The 15556-nt window shown below is 43.7% G+C and overlaps 1 protein-coding gene across 4 annotated transcripts in view; it reads left to right on the top strand.

Moving 5' to 3' along the window:
• FCHSD2 (FCH and double SH3 domains 2) overlaps positions 1-15556 on the top strand; it is a 490271-nt gene that overhangs the window by 366826 nt on the left and 107889 nt on the right. For 2 of the 4 annotated variants that reach the window (XM_085623301.1, XM_085623299.1), the window contains exons 10-11: positions 6664-6759; positions 9051-9116. In XM_085623301.1, the coding sequence (XP_085479427.1) occupies positions 6664-6759; positions 9051-9116 (162 nt within the window). The remainder of the gene's footprint in view (positions 1-6663; positions 6760-9050; positions 9117-15556) is intronic. The other 2 variants (XM_085623302.1, XM_085623300.1) reach the window with 1 other exon arrangement.

Below are 15556 nucleotides of genomic sequence, written 5' to 3'. Positions count from 1 at the left end.
TCGTGCCGCGGCGATGGGTTAAAAAGGCACGGCATGCACAACACTAATACTTTGGTTTTCATAATGTAAAATTTGAAAAATTTCTGCTCAAGGCGAATGAGTGACAGCACACTGAGCCCTGTTTTATCCCAGTTCTAAAAACTGCTGTGCCGTGAGCATGTATGTATGTTCGAGCAGTTTTTATTAAACATAGTTATCACTTCTTGTATTGCATTCTCCTTATTTTACACAAAATCTTCATTCTTGCAGGCCTTTCCGTTAGTGCTGGGATACTTCTGTTGTATGCACTACAACACTGCAGTTGTTTAATTTTAAAAATACGAAGTATAGTTTTCTCCGTTTGTATAAAATCATCATAAAACTCAGTCAATTTAAATCTTATATAAAACATTCTCAAACCATTTCACTCCAAAATCCAGCATATTTTTTTTGAAAAGAACAATTTATCTGTACATACTTCACTAATACTGAATTGTGTGAATGTATGTTTCCTCGAGAAAAGTTGCTTCTACATGGCTATGCAAGAGAGCCTTAATTTGTTAGGTCTTGCGTTAACCAAGACCTTTGATTTTACTAAATGTATTCATAATTTACTTGTAGAGGCTTTCTGTCAGCCCTCTTCATCTATTGGTCCGTTGTTGTGTTATTCACATTTCTTCACACACTGCATCATAAAGCATGGCGCAGTAAGTCAGTCCACTTCAGGCATGGGATACTTCAGTGTGAGTGAAGACATACTGCTCTTTCACAAAGCACTCTTCTCCACACAAAGTAATTCTCTTTATTCGAGGGGCTAAAATGGCACGGTGTCCTTTTTGAGGCAACAAAATATTTTTGCTTTAGTCCGTTATTTTTGTATATTGGTGAGGGCCCAGCACCTCCCCCAACAATAAAGTTAGAAAAGCAATCACGAAGCAGAAAAAGCACTGGCAAAGCCAAAAGGTTTGCAGTTTCTTTTGGCTTTGCCAATGTTTGTTGTTGAGTAGAAGAGCACATCCACACACTTTGTGAGCCCACGTAGGTTTAATCTTTTTTAAAAAAAAATCTTTGTTGCTCTTTCCACACACACATGTCGATTTGAAGAATGTGAAGTCTAGCTAGTACAAACGTGTACTATAGGGCCTGGGAGGTATCGATATTTTACAGGCCGGCTTCAAGACAAGTTCCCAGTACAGTCCACCTGTACTGCACTAATGCGTAAGCTTGTACAGCAGCTATTCCCAACTGACCCACGTTGATTGTTCCTGCACTGCTTTTACCCTTGCTGCTTTTACCCTTACTTTTTTTTTTACGCATCACATTTGCATAGGGTTTAACGTGCTTTCTACTGAAATCCTCTTAACATTTGTTTAGTAAATTACGCCAATTGCCCATTATGGTTTCCATCTTTTGGAGGCCGTACTACACAACATCTTTGTCTTTTTTTTTTTTTAAAGATTAGCCTAATTCCTTGTCCTCTTGTACTCCAACCGCCTTGGCTCCCTTTCACATCACTGCCAGCACTTTTGCTACTTCTAACAGAATATTGGAATGTGTTTTTGTATGCCAGTCTGTTTATATTTGACAGCCAAGCAGTTTTGGGAGCATTAGATTTCCAAAAATGTCCATAAAGCTACAAGACCTTGTCCTTAACTATAGGCAACTTTGCTTCGCATTATTGATGTCAATGGCAGAGTTCATGACCCATGGAGCAAAGGGTGGGATTTTCACCTTACAATACCTCCTTCAGTCTTCTGCCCAAAGGCCACCCTTAATGCCCTGCAGGTGTTGCACTCCAAAGGTGACCACTGGATGCAGCAGCTGATCAGAACCCAGCATAGCACAAAAAGGTGTGCGTCTGTATTCAGCATCAGAAGTGTGCACCTTGATCAACAAGTAATCAAAAGTATACATCCTGATCAGCAGGAGCAGCACATACGCAAACCCAACCCATCCAAGGTACTCGGCGACTCAGTCTCCTTGACTGAATGGTATAATGGGCAGGTCAACACTCTCAAGGACAAACTAACATTCCAGCACCAGGGTCATAATTACCACTTGAGAGGCACACTCGGAACACTCACAAATGCATAGCAGACACACCACCTTCCTCTTGAGAACACAGAACCAGTGACAAAAGAAAAGATGAGACAAGTACACATCTTATTAAACCGCGTTGTGCCCACATCAAGAACACAGAATGCAATCCCTATACGGGGATAACTTGCAAGCGGACAAAATCCTTTTTTAACTCTCCGAAACAACCTCCTCTTCAGGCTCAGACAGGGGTCCAGGAACAACAGCAATTGGTGACCATCAAAGCAGACTTCTAGTTTATTAATAACGTTATGCAAGATGATCTTTCTCAGTTCCTAGGACAACCGAAGAGCCTGAGATCTTCAGATCTTGGGTCCTCTGTCCTCACTGCCAACTTTTGGATTCTTTGTAGAGATTCTGAATACTGGTCGCTGTCATACGGGTTATCAGGTGTATTCAGACCATAGAGGAGCTTCCATCATCATCGTCTCACATCCGTCCTCAGAATATTCTCGACCACGCAGTTTTGTAAATTCCCAAAGATCAGCCGAGGCTTTCTCTATTGTATGCCACTAGGCCAGAACAGATTTCAACCGACCTGAGGGCCTGTTGCACACCTCTCACCCTCCCCGAAAAAGATTTAGGGTAGTTTCTTGGATACATTTGTTGGAAGGCAAGGAGGCCAGGGTAAAGTGAATTGCGATAGTTGATTCTGGATTCCCAGGGCTTCCAAACTAGTGCCCAATGCGAAGGTGGTAAAAGGTAGCACAGGTTTTTCAAACATGCATGTGCTGGAAGCAGCCACAACCTATTACATCTGCTCATGAGATTGAAATATTCTATCCATGTTAGTGACTTCTGAGGTACAGTGCAGACTCCTCTTTGTACTTCTCTAGATGGTGATACTGTTCTTCCAAACGGCTCTGCTGCTGTTCGTCCGGCTATCCTGCATGTGACCACTGCATTGGTCAGCGATTCAAAGAAATATGAACTCCTTTCCCCCATCCTAGGGCATCGCTACTGGCTCCTTCACGAGCATAACAAGCAAAGCAATCTACTCTAAACGTCCACTTTACCTGGAGAGCAAACTCCCAATTTACTGGCACACAGTGGGCAACAAGAGGCAAAGAGCTTAAAATGTTTGACTCGCAAAACTAGAATAACGACATCCAAGCAGGTCTTCTCGTGCCTAGCCCGTTGCATAGTGCGTAAAATACAGTTGTACCATTAGCCAAGCAAAGATTACAGCAGTGCAGGCAGCACCCTACTCCAAATGGCGGCTGACGGCTTGATGGGCCTTGCTGCGTGCCCGGGATAACCCCAGCGAAGCACGGAAGAGCAGCGTTGCTCCCCTGATACCAGCTCATGGCGTCAGCATGCATGAGTGTGCACCATGTGCTCCTTCGGTTACAAAGCCAGTTAGGAATTCTGGGATCGGAATCAAACAGATGATGCAAACACTCAGCTGTGGCAGTACGCTAGGTCGCTAGAGCAGGCAAGGATTGAACTTCCATGTATGGCACGAGAAGTGCATTGCCAGGAAAAAATAGAAATAGAGTCCTCCAGCATACTTAGAATGGGTAACATGTATGTGAAATATCATGTGCAGTAAATGTGTTGGCAAACCCTTGCACAGGTCAATAATGCAAGCAGGTTTGAGCATGCACCGGGAGCCAGAGGCGAGATGCAGAAGATGAGCCAGCTAGAGACACTGCGGGTCTTGAGTCCAGGAAGAAAACCCGCCCATCGGCAGGAGGACAAGCCAGGCTCCATAGACGGTAATCAACATTTATGACACAACTTTTTTCCCGCATGGAATCACAACGCGGTTGTTGCAACGACCGCGTTGTGATTCCGCATACCATTACTCTGCAAGTCGGAACAATGACTTGCGGGGGGGGGAGGTGTTGGATTTAAAATCCAACACCTTCCCTAGTGTCCGCACAGACTGGAGTTGGAATAGTAAATTATACTATTCCAACATGCAGGGACCCCCCATCCCCCCCTCTCCGCAAGTCGTTGTTCCGACTTGTGGAGTAATGGTATGCGGAATAACGACCGCGTTGTGATTCCATGCGGGAAAAAAGACTGCGGGACAAAGACCTATATTCTCCATAGACTGGCACAGAGGGCAGAAAAGTTGCACAGCCATGAAACAGAGGTTCAGAAACAGTATTTTTAATCGCCCATGAATGAATAGTTTTGAGTGTGGGGACAGGTTGGGAGGCACCTTTGCCAGGAAGACTGATATAACATTGAGTGTGTTCCTTCTATATAATGTTGAGTAATTGTTTCCTAAGTGATTCAGATTTTTTTAGACAATATTTTTTAGACCAGTTGCATGATGTATCACTTCTTGTTCAATACTGGTAACAACAGTTCTCTTAACTCCAAATGGGTAGCTACGCAGTCATATGCAGGTTTCAGCCGCCCCATCAAATTTGCAGGGCCTTCGTCAGGTCAAATATTTTGAGACACAATAAGAAATGATGGCTCATGAAAATATCAAAAGCAAGGTTTTGATCTACCTGTAAAGTTCAAGTTGTTACCCCAGAGGGTGTTCTGACACTAACTGGTTGAGAAAGCTAGCAAAGGTAACACCTGCTCACCAGAAGGCATGGACAGACAGGTTTTCAGCGATTTCCAAAACTTAGGTGGTTTCGAAAGAGTTCTGAAAGAAATGGGAAACTTGTTTCAGTGTTTGGCTGGCAGGTAAGGGATACGCTTGTTCCCGGGCCTTCTTTACCCTGCTAACATGAAGAAGATTCAGCAATGCTGAACAACGTCAGCAGGGAGGGGTGTAGGGTCAAAACATATGCTGTGAAAGGAGCTTTGCCAAATGCAGAGAGCTTTGAAAAAAAAAATGTTTCTCACTGGGCACCCAATATAGGTGGGGGAGAAGATGAGAAATGGAGGAACTTCTAGGAAGGTTGATAAGGCCTGCACCAGCATCCTGAACTACATGAAAATTGACAATGATGCCCTGGTCTGTCCTAGATATATAGAGTTGTCATTATCAAGCTGAGTGATAATGATGGACTCTACAACAGTTTTCCTATTGTCTTCCGCACAGAAGGGCAGCATTTTGCTGAAAAGGACACTATCGTTTCGCACTGAGAGCTGGAGAGATGTCATGTTCACCTGATCGTGTAAATCACCCGACTGGCTGAAAGAATTAACTACTTGGACACTTGCCAAAGACCTCTACGACTCGTGTCTCTTTTTTTTTAGATCAAATATAAATCAACCACGTTTTTGGAGATAGAAGTATAACAAACGCGCAGTGATTAATGACTTCTGCGCAGGGCTACATATACCCCTCCGTCCCGAAGAAGACCTGCCGTGACGCTAAAAAACTGATGCGCCTTACATAGGGTCGAAACGTCGACGCACACTAAGAGTCTACACAACGTCTCAGTTCAAAAATCTATGAATATGAACAGGAGACATATGTGATCAATCATATGGACTTTACCAAAAATCGCACCTTCCCAACTATTACTTTGTTTGTTATACTAAGTGTATTAAGTGTATTGTCTGTATTTACTTCTACATGCCACCCCTCTTTCACATTTCTTTCAATTGTACCATTGTAGCCTAACTTATTCATTATTTCTTAAAATATTGATTGAAACTTTCGCTTGGGTGTTGTGCTTTTCTTTTCCTGAATAATGGAGACATGTTACATGTAATGTATTTTATATTGTGAACATCCCAAAGCAATTGTATTTCCCCGACAGAACCATTGTAGCTATATAATAGAAAAGGACACAGTAGTAATAGCAATTAGAAGCCGCACGGTAGATCTTGGTGGAAAAGGAAAGGGTATCGTTGGACCAGAAACAAAGCATCTTGATAGGTCGGGAAGGGTTGGGAAGGGGCTCAAGGTCAGTTGGCCACCATAAAAAAATACCATACCAAGGGAAGGATATCAAAAAATCAGTTCTTCAGTCCTATTCAAGTTCAACTTCAGGTAAATTCCATCGTTCAGCGAACCACGTCGCAGAAACCGGTGCAGATCCCTCCCTGTCATCAATGCTGACAACAGTTTGGGTGAAGCAGAAGAGGAGCATACCCAAGCAATTTGTGCAAATGCATGATTGTAAAGGGACTTCAACCCACCTTTCCCCTTTTAATTAGCATTATAAATAGAACACCAAAAAAATATGAAGATACAGGATCATAAGCCTCGAGCCTGCAACAGGTTCTGCAGCCTTCCTCACTAGAGGTGCAGATACAAACGTCTGCACCCCGGGGTCTAGATTCACCAGCAGCTGGTCTGCGGATAGCCTGCTGGTAACAGACCAAGCCACCCACCTCTATGGCCAGGGTACACTTAACAAGCACATCCCTGCCAATAGAACCGGAGCCTCTCCAGCCAAATGTCAGAAGAACATGGAACTTATTCTGGGGACTCACAGATTGTGGAGTCTCCTGGGGAGGAAAATCACAGGACAGGGCATAAAAAGTCAAACGGGAACAATCGACATTAGAGAATGTCTGGGGGCGGAGTGGTGTGAAAAGGTTATGGGAAGCAAGGACTTTTGACAGGTGTGATCGCTGGCATAATTGCTAATTGGAGTGTTCTAACCAGACCGAGTCATCACCCTGAGGAACCATCAAGCCTGTCCTTTTCTGTCTCTCCAGGTGGTTCGAGAAAACAATCTGCAGATGTTTGTGCAGGACAACTCTGTGTTCCACAAAGCACAGCCCTTCCAGTTTCAGCCCAGCGACAGCGATACGGTAAGTCCTTTTACCAGTGGGTGTGAGCTGTGTGTGCGTTACTTACTGTCTTGAATGACATATGTACTTGATAATCCGGAACAATTGTGTTCTTATTAAATTCTGTTGATTATGCGGTTGTTCTTGGTGAGTTTACTTTTGGTTACTCTGTTTTGATACTTCTGGGAAATTCAAGATCTCTGCTTTTGGCTTAGTTTCACAGTTCATATTAACTTTTCCAAGAAAAATTTAAAGAATTCTAAGGGGGCCTGTCTTCCCTTACTTTAAATGTCGGTCCCATTTCAAGATGTATTTCCCGTTCACAAAGATTCATTGTTCCCAGCGTCTAAATACGCGAGATTGGCGAGCACAGCGTGGATTACTGCAAAACTACAAGCACATATGAGTTCTTGAGAAGGAGGACATCTGCTTTCTCCCAGCACGAGGGTAGCGAACTAGCCAGGGTTTTTATCTGCGTACAATCGGTTAGGTGTTGTGACCCAGTGAGTGTTATATGTATTTGTGTGTGTGTGTATATATATATATGTATATATTTGTGCGTATGTATATTTGTACATATATATGTTTAGTGTGTGTATAGAGACACATATATATATATATTTTTATATATATATATACACACACACACACACACGTTGTATATTTTTAGAGAAAATGTTAGTGAATTACAAATTACAGTTGATCACTATTTAGGTGTTGACCGGTTGTGCCAGATAGAGGGTAAAACCCCACGCGGTTGTGGGACAGTGGGCCACTTTCACTTCTGAAGAGGTTGAGGGAGCCTCATCCCATCAAGTCCTAAAAGTAGCACCTAACTGAAGTCTAGCGCGCAGACAGATGTTTTCCTGGATACGGCACTCCAGCCTGAAGCATTGGAGTATTTGATGATATTTGCTTATTTCTAAATTTAAGTTGTACAAAGAATATCCTAGACCTTTAAAATAAAATAGTAATTTCTTGCATGTGGTAAATTACCAAACTCCTTCGGAGAGGCCCCGTTTCTCTCTGTACACTCTCTCGCTTGGAGCAAGATGGGGCTTCTGTTATGAGGACAGCCTTTTGCTCCCTTCAGTCCCTCCTCCGTTTTATTTAAGCGGTTGGCCGTTAGGTTTATTCCAATCCTGCTACCTGCCCGTTCATCTCCTCCATAGCCTGCACCTGGCTGGAAATAGCCAGTTGTGGTTGCCGCTGTAAGTTTTTCGTTTGCCTGCAGGTTAATTGCTAGCGCGGCCTTTAGACTCTGCATTTGCCAGCTTTAATGATATTAAAGTGTGTAGTGTGTTGGCCGTCCTTCGGTCACACTAAGAATTTTTTGTCATTCAGTCATGTCTTACCATACCCTGCCAGCCAACTATGCAATGGCTATTGGTACACTCATGGCTATGGACCCAGAGTGATGAAAAGAGCACCTAGCCAGGCGAGAGGCTGCTCTCTAGTCAAAGTGTAGTTGCAGAAAAAGTAATGTACATTTTCCTACTTGCTGCTTGTAACTCTCCATTCACACACCCATTAAAATGGCAGCATTAGCACCTACTGTTAAACCGTGCACGTGTTTGCAAATGTTGAAAGTCCAGCTCAGAAGGAACCAGCTGCATTAACCAATTGGCAGCCTTCGTTTAGTGTAAAATGAATCTATAGGACTCTACTCCCTGAGCACTGTTGCGATGCAATATTATCATCCATGCTCTCACTTGACGGTTACCATCTTGAATGTATATCTGTCTCCTTGGTCCTTTTGGTTGCAATTTCCCACACACTACGAGCCGCTGCATCCTATATCGGCTTCGAATTGGTGTTGTTGGTTTAATTATATTTTTCCACATGGCCATTTGTAAACCGCTCTGATATCCGCCTGGGTCATGTTCGGCTACATTAAACTTTCTAAATAACTAAATACTAGTTTGAAGGCTTAAAGCTCCTCCCTTCCTGGGATTCTAACGGAAAAAGGTCATAGGAAGGTCAGTAGAAAATGGAGCCTACTCTAGTCGAGACACATATTTAGAGTTCTTATTTAATGTTCTGTGTGTCTCATTGCCATTGGCTTTTGTAAGTCATTTCAGAATGTGGCTTATTGTAACAATGTCATTTGTGAAATGTGTATGTATGGGGGGAAAACTCTCTTCTCCTTGAAATGTCACGTTATCACCGTCTCAGAAGAAAAGTGACCAGTCCACGCAACTCTCAGTCCTCCACGTCCTTGTGTTTGTTTGAAGTCTACATGTTAAATTGCCATGTGTTTGCACTACAGATTTAACTTTGTCTGTTTTTCGTCCTTGTGCTACTCCAATCAGAGTATAAGTGCAGTTCCGCTGGTGGATATTGACCCCACGCCTGCTATGAGAGTGACTTTAGCAGAGGTACCTAGTCTCATCTGTCGCTGCCTTCTACCTGCACTGGTCGCACTGGGGGGTGTGCTTGCTCGTGGTGGTGGTGGTGTTCTCCATGGTGGAGGTTGTCTTTCATCGCTCTCAGCTGACATACATCTGTGATAGCAGTCTTATTTTTAGGTGGTTTTGAGATGAAGTCTGGGGTGTTAATCTCACTCTCACCTTCTCAGTCATCTGTTTCCTTGCACAACATCTGCGTCAAATCAGGTTTTAATTAATCAGCTAGAACTCCTTGCTGTTTTGACCTACTTTGGCTCTCGGTGGGGGTGCAAGTGAAGCTAGGTGGCCATAGGGATCCCTCACGTATGCAGTAAAGCTACCATATTCAGTTTTATTTCCCTGTTCCTGTGTTGCCTCGGGGAAACATGTGGCCAACCATGTTTTCAAGTCATGCTGTGATGTGGAAGCTTTCAGGGAGAAAGTATGTTGGTGCTGGCATGCACCAGAGAAATTCTTCGGCTTCTTGTCAAACATTTTGAGAGCAAAGGGGATGTTCGTGCTGTTTTCTTAGTCTTGTATATCAGTCGTGATATGGGTGTTGTAAGGTGCCAAACATGCCTCCAGCTTATACAGACCACAGCTAATGGTGTAAAAAATGTACACGTAAACGTCCTGTTTTTACATGGTCTTTCATAATTGAGTTGTCGATATTTCTTACCACGAAAAATCTCAGCAGATAAAATAACTGAACTTGCGGACATTTTCAGTGTAAAGTACATTTGAGTAACTAGAATTCCTCAGTTATTCATGAGTTTGTGGTTGGTAATTTAAATCTAAACTTGACCGAAACTGGCGAGATATGATGGGGTACCGTTCAGTTATTTTTTCTTTAAACAAAAGTTTTTACTGAAGTGCACATTGTTTTTCCACCACAGATGTTGGACTAAATGAACCCCTTGAACATCGCTGTTAGCTACCCAAAGAGTAATGAAAATTGATGAACTCCTTTCCTTGTACCAATCGAATATCTCTGTAACCGCACGTGTTCATATAGCGGCACTGCACTGGGTTATCACAGTTCTCAGACAGTGGGTACCCTGTTTGATAGGATTATGCTTTATAATGGATAACCTGGTGCCTCCAGGGACTGCGTAGGGATCCCTACCCTCAAGCAGGTAGTTGTAGGCATGAGGATAAGCGGCCTACACTGTGGGGAACAACTATGGGCATGGACCTGTAAAAAGAATGAGAATATGTGACCCTAACACGTTACGTTTTGTGCAGTCCAGCAACTTAGAACAACTCTGGTAACCTCCACCAAATACCACTCCATGTATATTATGTATTGCAGAACGGACATTTATTACGCTGCCTATGGGGAGGTTAAGCAGGTTAGGGGTATACAAGGCTGACTCTACACCATATTGTACTCATTTCATAACTGTACATTTCTGCCTGACCGTGTACAAACCCTGTTGGAAGTAAAACACAATTTGAGTATTGTCACTGCTCCGCCCCTCCCTTCCAGAGGGCAGTCTTGGAAAATGACCCTAAATGCTGGCGCTTGCTATCGAACTTGCTGACCGTGGAGGTGTGTTTTGTAGCTACCCATCTCCTGCGGCATCAATGATAGTTCGTAAAGTCTAATGTGATGGGTAGTCAGGAAGCCGGTACACAAGATTTGGGCACTCCACTCCACCCTACCCTCTTGGGTGACTATGACTGTGGGAGCTGGTGCGACGCTGAATGGAAGTCTGCCTGTTGGGCCAGCTTGCATTTTCCAAATACAAGTGCAAACTAGAACTGCTTCCTTGAACTCCTTAACAGTCCCCAGAATGGAAATGGTTACAAGCTATCAGCGTATCTAGGGGCATGGCCCGATATCCTCAAGCCTTCCAAACTTGCCCCAAGCTGGTAAGGCACCAAACTGTGCTGTACCTCCAAGCTTCCTAGATTGCCAAAGAGCAAGATGGTCAAACACTGGGGCTCCCTTTCTAGATTCTGGAGCTATGGGGCTAACCACCTACGGCCGTGATCCTCTCTCTCATGGACAATAAACACATTTGCCACCTTAAAACTCTCTAATGTGGTGGGGGGAAGGGAAGCAGGTGATCACTGAGGCTCCCAGGGATTGAAATATCCTGCTCCTAATTTGGGCTATCATCGACCGGGAAATCCTCACACCCGTCCCTTTTGTTTCCCCAAGTACTAGTCAAGCTCTATTTCCTTGTTTGCCACCACTAACTCCTGAGTGGTGGTGGTGTTATCTAAAATGGCGAGGGTCTAAGTCACTCCTCCTGCTCCTCCTCCCTATAATCCTTACCCCAGCATCCTTTCCACGTTAAACCCCCACACGTAATGCAGTATTCCCGCCATATCCTCCCCAGAGAGAGCCCTTTGGTTTCTCTTATCTACTCTACCTGCTGTAAAACCCCCATTGTAGAGAGTTTGCACTTATGAGTGAAAAGTATTAAGCAAACCTGTTACATCCTGCAAATCCCGAAGTGTTTTAGAGTTTAAAAGTTATTTAGAAGACTGGTTCACATCATCACGTATTATTAGAGTGGATGAAAAGCTGTGTGTAACTATGGGCACTTTTTGTTAGTGTATTCTCAGAAAGTATCGAAAGCCAGAAGTGGCTTTGTCGACACCTCCTACAGATACCAACGAGAAGTTCGTATCCGTATACTGATTAAGAAACTCCATTTCCAGCTGACCCGGTTTTTGTGGAAATCATCCTACTGTTTTGCCTCACTTAGTATTATTTTCCACCTTCTCTTTGATTAACATTGCATGTTCAGGATGTTATGATAGAATTTATCAAGTGTTAGCAAATTTTGAGGAAATCTCACATTTAATTCTTTTAAGATTGTTCTAGTTAACAGCTGCTTAATGGTTTTTGTCCGCATACATGATCAGTCACTGCTTCCTTCTCAGCCTCCGCTCCTCCCAAAAAAATGATACTAAGTCAAGGTTTAGAAGATGAGAAGAAAAGCCCAATGGGATATTTGCAAATCAGAACTAAAATGAAAACAAATGAATGTGCAGTTCAAGGTCTGAAAACATGATTTGCATTGAACTGATAAATTAGTCTGGGGACCTTGACACATCTTTGTTATTTTATTCTAAGTATTTTTTAAGTCAGTGTTAAAGGGAAGCCACAGAAAGACCGGAGTGAAGGCCTAAGCGACATGCAGCTGCTCTTGATTAAAGTGCTGCGCTAGTAAAATTGTTACTCTTTCACGCTGCCTCTCGCCAGTTCTTACAATCTTTTATTCCCTTGTGCTGAGGCATTATGCAAGTGTTGATTTGGAGGTCTCCTGACACTCTTTACTTCGCCAGTGGCTTGCCCGAGTCCTCGACATATTGTCTTTGCCACCGCATAGAGCAAAAGGAGTCCTCTTTTTTGTGCAGTGCACCTCCCTAACTTCCCCATCCGGACCCTCGCCTACCCCCCTGAATAGTCCAGGAGTATGCTTCTCTTACATGCCCTAATGGAGGTGCAGTAGGGTCAAGCACAGGTAATTTTGATCGTACCATATTGGGTGAAGAGGACTTGGTACTCCGATCTGTTGAAAATCAGCACCCAGCCCCATCCTATTTTCCTGCACACGGTGGACCAGCAGGATGGACAGGTCGTTCAGCCCAACCCTCAGAAACTGTGTCTCCATGCTTGGTGGCTGAGTGCTGTAATCTAGAGAGGCAGGTGTCAGCTTGCCTGCCTAAAAACGTGCTGTAAATTAGTCTGTCCAAGCTGCTGTCAAACTTTATTGCCTTCTGTGCAGTAAATTGCCCAGTTTGACCCCTCCAGCCTAGCCTCTGATGTCTTATGCTTTCTCTTGCCCTCCAGGGCTCCACAGTCCCCACTGTAAGGGGGTATCTAGCTGCTTTGTCCTCTTTTGTGTGTCTTCTTGAACCACCCTCTCTGTTTAGGTTGATCCTGGTGGTGCTCTTTCTAAAAGGTTTGTTAGACTTTCTTCCTCCCATTCCTAATTTTTTAATCCAAAGTAAGATTTGAATTTGGGTTTACATTTCCTATGGTTTTCTCGTTTTAACCTGTGCACGCTTGTTCAGTTTGTTTGCTTGCGCAGAAGTTTGCATTTTTGATGGCAGTAACTTTGGCCGCTAGGGTTGGTGAATTACAGACTCTCTCAATCTGGCAAACCTACACTGTTTTCTATTCAGAGGAGCTGTTACTTTGTGCATTTCCAAAGACCAAGTCTGCCTTCCACATGAGGCACTCCATCACTCTTTCACACTTCTTTCCTCCTCCGTATCACACTACGGAGAGGAGATCTCCTAGACTGGAGTCCAAATGCTCAGTATCTTCTTGCATTGACTTCACATGACAAGACGGGGTGACTCTCAGCTCCTTGTATTGTTGCAGGAGACCAGAAAAGCAATGCAGTCACCAAATGTACAATGCCATGTTGTGTTACTTTGTGTATAAAGATCTGCTAGCCTTGGTCATGAAAGATCATCCTGCTGGCATTTGTGCAAAATCCACGAGGGGCATTGAAGCTTCTTCTACCATTACTAGGGGTTTCCCTGTGGCTGTTTGTTGGGTACCCATTTTTTTTTAAAAAAAAAGTTTGTTGTATTTAGTTAAGACAAGACATTACGTACAGCAATGACTGGCAAAGGAAAGCAGCGATGAAGAATAGAGCGTTACATAGTTCCCCGGTCAAGTCATAAATATTGCAGGGTATGTCACAACATTGCAAACCAAACAACAGTGAACTCCATCCCCCCCCCCCCTCCCAACCTATGGTCATGTCACCTAAGCTATAAAATACAAATATGCAGCAATACGTTTGAGGGGATATAGAAATGGTATAAACATGCGGGGGCAAAAAATTGCACCATGTCTGAACAGAGAGGGGACGCAGCTAAGCCACTGCCACAAACGGCATCCAAGAGAGTACCCTCAGTTACATCGACAGGGTCACGGAGCGCAAGGGGGCCGCCAACAAAGCAGCCCTCACTCCTGGACTGTCGGAGAATATGTGCCCAGGTCAGCTAGTCAGGTGACTTGTCCTGTGCTTTTAAGCCCTCTAAAAGAGCACATCTTTCTAGGAAAATGGGCTTTTTGCGGAGGACACAATACTCCTCTCGACAAAGAGCATTGCTCTTCGCAAGCCCCCAGTGGGCCACCTCATCTCGCCAATTATTTAACCTCAGGACTATCGGGGATTTCCAGTGTCGTGTTATAAGCCTTTTCGCCAACAATAAGGCCAGATCGGCATATCTCAGTGTCACCTCGGAATCGCGTGGTATTTAATGGAGACCAAGAGGACACAGCGCTGGTGTGTCCCATTGATCCAGCCCTGTAACATCCGATAATCCAGTGCCACTCCTGCCCAGCACTGAGATAAATGGTGACGAGTCCAGAGTATGCGGATGAGGTCGGTCTCTAAAACGTTACATCGGGGTCGGCTGAAGGAGGCGGTAGGGAACATCTTAGCTAGGTTTCGTGGTGTCGAATACGCCCTGTGCAGAACAGAAAACTAAATACATTGAAATCTAGAATTGCAGGAGACTCGTTTGGGATATTCAAGTATACGTGCCCAGTCTTTTTCCGGGATATCCCCAACGAGGTCTGTTTCCAATTCATCTTTAAAGGAGTCAGCGACCCCTCCAGGTGTGCCTGGAGCCCACAATAAAACCAGTGAACAAGGTGCCTTCCATTTCCCATCGTGTTCACTGCCTGAAGTAAATCATGTGTGCCGGGTTGTTGGGCACCCAGTTAGCCAGGTAGTCCCCATTGTATATCTTTGTCAAAGATTACTGCCTCATAGCACATGCATGAAGTGATGGATGCCTTGCCCAGTTTGTGCTGCATGATTTATTTGGTTAACCACTTCCTGAGAGGGTACTCCTTTAAGACTCATTGTTAAATCTGCAGGATTCGGTGTCCATCAGGAAAATAAGTTAGTTGCAATGTTGTCACAACTAGGGTAGATGGCACCACAATTGAGTATGTTCGGTTCCACCAGGCTGGATTGGAGAGCTATTGTTGGAGAAACTTTTCCTGGATTAACTCTTTTTCTCGAAGAATTTTCATGAGATTGGTAATCTACAGGGAGATTTAGAATTCACCAGAAATTACCAAAGGTAGGTCATTTTTTCATCATGTATCCATAATTATATGTAGCACACTTAAGACTAATTATAGTACTTTAACAGAATAAATAAACATTAGTTTTCTACATGAATACCCTGAATTTCAATACCAAACTATTCATTTCAGATACTCTTTCCGTAATAAATTTGCTTCTTGAATTAAATGTAATATCACACACTTTTCATTAACTAATATTTTGTAGTGACCAATCAATTACGTTGCTAACCATACGTCGAACTAGACTTTGATTTCATCAAGCTGACTTTTCAGATGGCACACATGCTTATCTTCAAGCAATGAGACCAGAGGCTCATTAGGGCCATCCATCACGCGTTGTTGTTGTAAT

Source organism: Triturus cristatus, chromosome 8, assembly GCF_964204655.1.
Source record: "Triturus cristatus chromosome 8, aTriCri1.1, whole genome shotgun sequence".
Classification (NCBI taxonomy): domain Eukaryota; kingdom Metazoa; phylum Chordata; class Amphibia; order Caudata; family Salamandridae; genus Triturus; species Triturus cristatus.
The sequence above is the reverse complement of the archived record's forward strand: the minus strand, read 5'-3'. Positions and strand labels throughout refer to the sequence as shown.